The sequence below is a fragment of the Lepidochelys kempii genome, chromosome 4, assembly GCF_965140285.1.
Source record: "Lepidochelys kempii isolate rLepKem1 chromosome 4, rLepKem1.hap1, whole genome shotgun sequence".
NCBI lineage: Eukaryota > Metazoa > Chordata > Testudines > Cheloniidae > Lepidochelys > Lepidochelys kempii.
In genome coordinates, this window is record NC_136383.1 from 13,303,730 (window position 1) to 13,313,039 (window position 9,310).

The 9,310-nt window shown below is 51.9% G+C and overlaps 1 protein-coding gene across 1 annotated transcript; it reads right to left on the bottom strand.

The window, feature by feature from the left end:
* Positions 1-1,170: 1,170 nt before the first annotated feature.
* SOWAHB (sosondowah ankyrin repeat domain family member B) lies at positions 1,171-8,988 on the bottom strand. The gene has a single exon (XM_073340437.1). The coding sequence runs from the start codon at positions 8,780-8,782 to the stop codon at positions 6,782-6,784; it is 2,001 nt and encodes a 666-aa protein (XP_073196538.1). The 5' UTR covers positions 8,783-8,988; the 3' UTR covers positions 1,171-6,781.
* Between the last annotated feature and the right edge of the window lie 322 nt (positions 8,989-9,310).

A 9,310-nucleotide genomic window follows, 5' to 3' on the forward strand; every position in this document is an offset into this window, starting at 1 on the left:
GTTTCACAGCTGCTTTCCTATAATCAGCAATGTGCCTCCCTCATTGTCCTATCACCTGCAAACTCCCATCTCCTGCATCCCCTTGCAGTGACTCGGAGCTGCCCCAGCTCATATTCCAGATCTCACCTCACCCTTAGCCCAAAATGGTTATTTATAAACCTGGTTGAAATGTTTCACAGCAGACGTTTCTTTGTTCCAGAATGGTCTTTTTTCTCAAAAGTGAAACTTCTCATGAAAAATCACTGTCACTGAAACATTCTGGTTCTCCTGCCCTCCCCCAAATTTTCCATAATGCTTTTAATTTTATAGAACTTTTAAAAATAATTATTGAGATTTTTCCACTTACTAAAAGCCTGGTAAGAAAATGTGCATTTTGATATACAAGAAACTCTGACAACCACATTGAGAAATACCATGAAAGGTGGAGCTGCTTCAGACCCAACATAACTGAAACCACTTCAAGATCTTAAACTTTTTTGCAAAATGGTTTTCCTGTTTTTCAAACAGTTCTAGTTATTGATCCCTCCTGGAGCTCCCACATTGTACTGTGTCAGGGTGTAAACTTGCTCTGTCGCTTTAAAAGGTGCAGCATAAGGCCATGCAGCTCCACCAGCTGGTGTGTGAGGGGTGACCCTGGCTCTGCCTGCTATCCCCGCCCTTTTAGACAAGCTGCTCGGAGGGGGAGTGGGGAAGCAACTTGATAGCAGCCCCTGTGCTTCCCCCCATATTCAGGAGCTGCACTTCTGGCTGGCAACACATGGCCCATGCGAGTGGGGAAGGAAGTTTACTCTCTCTCTTTACCCTGTGTGGCCATACAGGATGGACTTTTCCAAAGTCCCCAGAGCCCAGATCCTCAGTGAGTTAGGCACACAAGTACCTCAGAGGATCTGGACCTGAGTGATGTAGGAGCACAAGTCCCATAGATTTTCTGTGGGATTTGTGCTTCTAAGTCACTTAAGCATTCTTGCAAATCCCACTCAGAAAGGCTAGCCTCAATCTAGCCCACCAGGGTATGCCTACACTGCAATAACCCAGCGGCGTGTCCAGGGCTGGCCTGGGTCAGCTGACTTGGACTCACGGGGCTCAGGCTGGAGCCTGGGCTCTGAGACTCCCTCAAGGGGGGGAGAGGTCTCCAGGCCCAGGCTCCAGCCCAAGCCCGAACATCTATATTGCTATTTTTAGCCCTGCAAGCCTGAGTCACCTGACCGGGGCTCTGAGACTTGGTGCCACTGGTTACTGCCCTGTTATTTGTACAACGAAGCCTTGCTAATACTCACATTGCTAACCTGCCACTCTAGTTATTTTCACAACAGCCCTGTCATCTCAACCTTTTATTTTAACAAGATCTAAAGAGCAGTAATGAGGCTTCCCGCACTTAAGAAACCACTGCTCATTCAAAAGAGGCAATACCTTCACTAGTGCACCACCAAGTACCGGCATAAATAATTTAAACCAAACAGCACTTGTCACAGTCAAAGAAGAAAGTACGTTCTGTGAGGCAGTTTCCTTGATTTATTCAGATCTTCACATTGCATTTGTTCCCTTACTCTCTGCTTCGCAAAATGTGTTAATATGCGAAGAATCTCCTAGTCATGGACTACATCCACCCTGATTGAATTGGCCCTGCCAACTCTGGTTCTCCACTTATGAGGTAACTCCCTTCTCTTCATGTGTAAGTATAATAATGCCTGCATCTGTAATTTTCACTCCATGCATCTGAAGAAGTGGATTTTTTACCCACGAAAGCTTATGCCCCAAATAAATCTGTTAGTCTGAAAGGTGCCACCGGACTCCTTGTTGTTCTAGTCATGAAAGGGGAATTGAGAAGGTTTAACTGTATTTCTTTGCACAGGAACCATTTTCCAGTTGCACTAAAACCTTTCAGGATATTTGTGGTACTGAGAGCTCACCACTTCTGAGGTAGTCCCCAGTCATTGGCCCCAGCCCCCTGCTCATAAAAATAGAGCTAAGACAAGACAGTACATACCAGCATGGAGTCCTTTGATTCAGAGCGTACACTTAGCACTTTGAGAGCAGTTTACCATTTACATGGACTCTCGCAGAGCCGAAAGGCTCTGTCTTGTCTAGGCGGTTTTCATTCATCTCTTGCTAGTGTCGTTCTAATCTGAAAAGTGACTGTATGCGGGGGTTCCGTGTTCATGAGTCTCAATGGCTTCATGGGAAGCTTGCTCAGTTTTATACATAAAGGGGCAGCAAGTTTAACTGGACCGCCTTGTATGCTCTCCGGCTCTGGAAAACAAGCTGGGATCTTTCTGGCTTGAGCTTCATCATAGGTTCTTGCCCAAGATAAAGCAGCATTTTGAACAGCCTGAAGGGGAGTCTCCTTAGAACTTGCTTCTCAGACTGTGCTGACAGCAGCACCAGGATGCAGCCGTCAAATCTGTTGCCATAGACTCTAGAAATGGTGGGTGAAATCCTGACTCTGCTAAAGTCAATGGCAAATCTCCCGTTGACTTCAACAGCGTCAGGATTTTTCCCTTTCATTGCAAAATCCGTTTAATTCTTTGCATGTGAAATGCACCCCAGAAGCCTCATGTTTGCACCCTGTGAGAGGGATGGACGTGGGGGTTCTAGAGAATCCCCACACTCTGCATGTTGCGGGGGGGATGCTCTTCGATCCACAGAGCTGCTGACCCTAGATCCTGGAGAGGAAAGGTGCTGCAGTTGTAGCAGCTACTGAAGACTATAGGCTGGATTGCTAGCTAAGGGGGAGTGGGGAGGGGAGGAAACTGTCCTGTGACCCCATGCTGTACCTATAGGTTGAAGGATGGATTTCACCCTCTTCACTCCTGTAGACTTTGCCTGCAGAAAGCCTGACTACTCAGACTTTGTGGGTGAAGTGAATTTCTGTGCCTATATGAAATGACTGAATGCTTTAAAAAAGGTGTCATAAGAGCTAGGTATTATTAATGTCAGCAACCACTGGGCTCATAAACAATCCTGTAGTAAAAGATCAAAGAGATCCATCTGCTGGCCCCATCTGAGTGAAGGTTCTGTCAGCATTCCCATTACACAATCACTTTTTCAGATACTTAGGAACATAAGAACGGCTATACTGGGTCAGATCAATGGTCCATCCAGAGTAGCAGTCTCTGACAATGGCCAGTACCAGATCTTCAGGGGGAGTGTACAGAACAGGGCAGTTGGATGGATCCACCCCATCTTCCTCTTCTGGCAGTCAGAGGTTTAGGTACACCCCAAGCATGGGGTTACATCCCTAACCATGTTGGCTAATAGTCATTGATGGATCTATTCTCCATGAAATGACCTAGTTGTTTTTTGAACCCAGTTATACTTCTAGCCATCACCTCAGCCCATGGCCCTGAGTGCCACAGGTTAATTATGCATTGTGTGGAAGAAGTACTTTGTACAATTAACCTGTGGAACTCATAGCCAGGGGACTCAGAACAGTGCACATACCTGATACAATGAGTTGCTGCAGAGGGTTGGGAGCAGGAAGGAAGGGATTTCAGCTTTTATTCAAATGCTGCTGTTTTGCATGTGAACATTAATATAAGCTGAGATTTTCAAAAACACCTGTGGGTGTCTGGTGCCCAGTTCCCTTGAATTGGACACCTAATTCCCTCCAATTGCTTGAAAAATCTCACCCTTAGTACACAGAAATATAAACATAACCAAGCAAAGACTAACAAGGCAGAACTATACAGCCATTCTTCACCAGCGTCTTGGAATTTCACCTCAAGGTTCAACTATACTTGCTTTTAGTTGCCATGTGAGACTTTCTTAAGGGAATTAATAGCTGAAGTTTTATTAATATGATTCTTCTCCATTCTGCTTTGTTGATTTTTATCAGATGTAACTGATTCTTGCTGGGCCCATTCCTTTTGCCTAGACTGAACTTCCAGAAGCCAGTTTAAAAGTTCCTTCCCTGTTTTTGGATAACATCTTAGCCTATTAAAAATCTAAGTTGCTCTTTGCTATTTATGCTCTCTTGGTTTAACTTTGTGCCGTTTGCTCAGCTTGGATAATGAAAATAGACTCAGCAGTGTCACTTTCAGTATATTCCACTTCCAGCCAATTTCACTTTCTGGGACTAATGCTTTAGGATGCTGCAGCCTTTGGGTTGCAAACACAGGGCAGATCATGCCTTGTCCTACTGAAAAAACCATGCAATGGGTCAAGTCAAGTCAGAAGTTTTGTGCATTCACGCTCATAGAGCTCCTGAGGTTACATGCTGATAGGGTATAGGGCATAGGTTATGGGAAATAGTTGGTTTTACTACTTGGCTGGGATTAGTGATGGTAGTAAAGTTAAGCACCCTTTGTAGGATCAGGGTCTGTGTGATATCACCTGGTGGTTTAGGAGAGAGATCCTTGAGCTCAGGTGATGGAAGCCTGTGGGTTTCGATATTTTTTGTAAGATGAAGGGCAAGGTTTCTAGCCCTTCCTCTGCAGGTGATTGATCTAGCAGTAATGGCTGTTGCCTGCCACACATGAGCATGGTTCGCCCACCAGAGCGGGCAGGGAGCACAAACTTCAATATGTACTAGTGTCCTGGCAGCCTTGGAACAGCTGGGTAGAAGGGTCAGGGCTTCTAGGGAGAGCCTAGCCATCTTGGTGGATGGCTGACCTCAGTGCTGCCCTTATCAACCCCTATGGCCCTTCCCCTCTCCGCTGTAGCTGTGCCCCACTCATCTACCCCAAACAGGGACAGCCAGGATAAAGCAGGGGCCATGGGAGTGAATGCTAGAAGTAGGCATCACTCATATCGAGGGGCGGGAAGGGGAGGAAATCAGCCCCAGGCTCAGTATTGACTGCAGCAGGGGTATTTGTCAGGGACTAAGTGGGTAAGTGATCACGGCTGCCTTGGCCCTACTAAACCTATGTGATAGAAAAATCTGCATAAATGTCAATCTCGGTCTGTAACTTTGACCCTCATGCCATTGTGACCTTCCACGTTCAAGGGACTGGTTGAGGGCCCCTGTCTACAGTATGTAGTGTAGGTACAAGATTCCCTTCATGCCTGCTCCACTCAGCATGCCGTACCCTGGGGGTTTTTTTTTGGGGGGGGGCACGTTAAGAGGGCCTTATGTGCCAGGGTGAGCGTCACCCCTGAAGTGAGCAGGGAGGTACAGCAGCAGACTGTTAGCACACCCCGTGATGCTGAACACTGTAAAGAAGGTGGGTGTGGAGTGGCTTGGAATGACCCAGTTCTGGAATGAATATCAACCCCTCCCCCCGAGTGTCTGCTCTTACCTCCATCCCACCCAGAGACTTCACAGACAAAAGGCCCCTGGAAACGGCAGGGTGCTCGCCACATGCTCTTTAACCTCTTTGACTTTAAAAGTGAGTTCAGCCCTTGATTGAAATATTAAAATCCATCAAGGTTAAAGGGCCAGTGTATAAACTTGCCCCCCCCCCAATTTAGGTTTTGTAAAATATTATTCCATAGCTTAAAACCCATGAAATATTTCCTTTAAACTGAAGGAACAAAAACAAGAAAAAAATTGTTGCATAGAATATTCAAATGGAGAATTCATCTAATTTTCAAAACTATCAAAAACCAGTCAGTTGCATTTAGGAATAATTACCTGTGCAAATGTGAAAGACAGGCAGATGGCATAAATGCAACAGGACTAATGAAGCTGGCCTTGGACAAGTAGCCCAGCACCAAGGTGTATGATTGCTGATTGTGTGTGTTGTGTTAGGAAGATGTGAAAGCCCGCAAATAGTCCTCAGCTGTGGATGAAAAGAATAAGAAGAACATCAGACACCCTGCTTTGTTGATCATTTTCTTTCCAGAAAATGTTTTAACACTAACTGGCAGCATGATGAATGACTAATGAATGCACATTATTAAAAAAAAAAAAAAAAGCTTTAGGAACCTTGTTAATTTAAAAACATTGTTTTTTAAATAGATTAGCCATATTTCTCATCTTTGTGACAGTGCCTTTTTCAGTTACTCTTTTGATCTACACTGAAACAACAAGGCTTGGATGTTCATCAAAGCAGCTTTAAAGGTTGGGTCTTTAGGAGGAGGACTGTGCCAGGGATTCTTCAGGTCTCTCATTAACATTCCCAAGGGAAGAGTCTCCATTCTCTCCTCACACACCCTTGGCTGCTAACATGAATTATTTGTCTGTACAACTAGTGTAGTGCACACGATGTTCCAATTTAACAGCTTTATCACCACTCCCTTCCCCCGACACGTGAATATTTCTGTTATTGTTTTGGTGACGATCTGTGCCTCCCTCCACAGCAGGAAGTACCTGAAGGTGAGTTTTGGCTCACTCTCTGCTCTTGATTTCAATCTGGAGGCCAGGTCAGATAGGGATGATTTAGGGTTTTCTCAAAATCTTTTTCTTCCTGTGATCACTACTTACTCCCTTGCCTATCTTTCACCACCACACCTTTCCAGCATCTAAAGAACTGCTTCTGAGACTAACCGCCTGAACTAGGGGCCAGTAGTCTGAGATCTCAAGTAGGGGTCATGGCTAAGCTTCAGGGAGCAAGTGCCCCCAGCTGCCTCCCAAAGTTGGCGGTCTCATATGGCAGGGAGTTGTCAGAGCATTAGCTCACTGGACAGAAGGTTTCTAGATGGATTTTCTATTAAAAATAGGCCAGAAAAGGATCCCCTAGTAGTTCAAGTGTAAGAGTCTAAGGTAACCAGAAAGTGCCCCCTCTCCTCCACCTCTAGACTGACCCCACATTGTGCGAACCAACCTGCCTAGAAGGGCTCTGTGCCAAATACCCAAGGCTTGTACATGTGGTCCCCACCTTGGGGAAACTCTGCTGCCTTGTCAGTCACTATACTCCTCCCGCTCCCTCAGGGCAGGGTACTTGGTAGACATTTTCCATTTCATGTGCTTTGGTTTCAGGCAGGCTGCGAGGGAGGTTTTCCTGCTGATGCTCCTGGCCACCTCCTGGCTCTTGGCCTTTCTGGGGGGCGAGGCATGTCTGACTAAGGGCTGGATAGGGAAGATTGTCTTGCCCTTTGGAGCCCCCAGCAGCTGCCACACTTCTCCAGAGGTTGAGCTGCTCAGGTATTGCCAAGGCCTCTTTCCACTGCTGTCCCGCACATGGACCTTGGAGTTCAACTTCTGGACCAGCAGCTTCATGATTCTCTGGTGTCCATGGATGGCCGCTAGGTGCAATGGGGTGTAGCCACAGCTGGACTTCACGTTCACATCCAGGGGGGTGCCCGCTTTCTCGGCCCCGCTGACCAAGTCCTGGAGCACTTGGTTGGCTCCATGTTTGGCGATCCAGTGGAGTGCGGTGTAGCCTGAAATAAAGTCCCTCTGCAAAGCAAGCTGGGGATCTTCCAGGAAGAGCGCCCGGACCTGCACCCAGGAGCCAGCAGCCACCATGACGATCCAGTTGTGTTCCCTGGGGTCTAGCGGGACAGAGGAGGGCCTGGAGTCCAAAGGTCTTTGCGGGACGGGCAGCACCTCCTCTGCAGGCACACAAGTCTGTCTTTGCACAGAGCCCAAGAACTGGAACGTGATGGGAGTGTCCACACCTGGGGAAGCCAATATTGCCCCCTTGGCCATCTTCCTGGATCTCCGGGGGCGCCGGCCTCTCCTCCCCTGGTCCTGGGCCCTCAGCTCATCCTCGGAAGAGGACACCCTGCTGCTCTCCTGGGCGCTCTTGCTCCTGAAGGAGTGGCGGGTGCAGGGCGCGGTGCCATTCACCTCCACCACCTGCCCGTTGGCCCTGCCCTTGCTGCGGAGGTAGCGGTGGCTGGGGGCCCCGTTGCTGAGCGGCTGGCAGCGCGAGGCTAGCACCCCTGGGTCCCTGGGCCCTTGGCCTGCTCCCCCGGAAGGGCTGGCAGCCCTGTCCCCCGCCTCCTGCGGGGAGTCGCTCCCCTCGCTGCCGGTGCCACCCCCGCTGCCCCCTTCGCTCCCGGGGCTCGCCTGCTCCACGAAATCCTCCAGGTCCTGCAGGGCCAGCTGGCAGCGGATGCTCCTGAAGACGGGCGGGGGGCACCTCCAGCCACCCTCGGGGGGCGCCCGGGCCGGGCAGCTGCCGTCGGCCGAGAGAGGAGCGGACCAGCTGTCCCGGGCCGCCTGCCCCGCACCTCGGCTCCCCTCCACCCATTCCTGGGTCCGCTGCTGCCGGAGCCAGGCGGGAGCGCAGGGGCCGGGAGCCCGGGGCGCCCCGGGGAGGGCGAGCGGGGCAGCCCGGCGCAGCTCCGGGCTCGGGGCGCAGCGCTCCGGGGGGGGCCCCTGGCCGCCCGCGGCCCGAGCCGGGGCAGGAGGCGGCTCCGCTCCCTGCCTCCCTGAGTCAGCCTGGGGGAGGCCGGGAGCCCCCCGGCCAGCTCCGCCCGGGCAGGAGCGGGGATGATCCCGGGGCAGGCGGCCGCGGGGGGCCGGGCGCTGCTGCTCCCGGAGCCCGCCGTGCGCCCCGCTCCCCCGGCCTCCCGCGGCGCCCGCTCCGCTCCCTGGCTGGGCGGCTGGAGGAGCCGCCTCCTTCCCCGGGGGCGCACCGGCCGGGCCCTGCCCCTGGCACCGCCCGGGCCCGGGGGGCGGCTCCGCGGCAGGTGGCCTCAGCTTCTCGCCCAGCAGGTCCCGGTACCTTCTCCTCAGCACCACGTACTTGGGGCCGCCGCCCGCCTCCTGCTTCACCGTGGCCACCGAGTTCACGAGGCTCTTGAACTGCTCCCGGCGCCGCTGCACCTGCCCGGCCGCCCCGGGGTCCCGCAGGAAGCGCTTGAAGTGCCCCAGCAAGGCGGCGTTGGTCACTCGCCCGCCGGCCTGGCAGAGGAAATCCAGCAGCTCCTCCTGGCTCAGCTCCCTGGCCATGGCTCTGGCCCCGTCTCTCGGTGCGGGTCACCGACACCCGGGCAGGGCAGCCCCCGGCCGGCCAGCGCAGCAGCGGGGGGCTGTCACCTCACCTCGCCCCTGCCCAGCGAGCCCAGCATAGCCCCCGGCCTGCAGCCCCTCTCCTGGGCAGCTGCTGGCACCGCAGGGAGACGCTCGCCCTTCTCCTTGAGACCCGTCCCTGGTAAAGTTCCTCCTGGAGTCAGTTTCACCCGCTCGCCTCTGCTCCGCCCAGCCACCCCCCCCAGCTCCTCCCCTCTCTCAGGCAGGAGCACTCCCCTGCTTTCCCTAATGAGTCAGGCCGGAGTCACACCGAGTGAGAGCCCAGGAAGGGCAAGAGGCAGAGAAACTCAGCTCTCACCTGTGGGCAAGTGGTTGTTTTTACTTTCACCTTACCTGCCCTCTCCCGTTTCCTTTGATCACAGCCACGCTCAGGGCTGTCACCCAAAGAAGGTGGGGAGAATTGAAGTGTGTTGCTTTGCCTGGCGTTCAAAGTGGTGTCACAAGTAA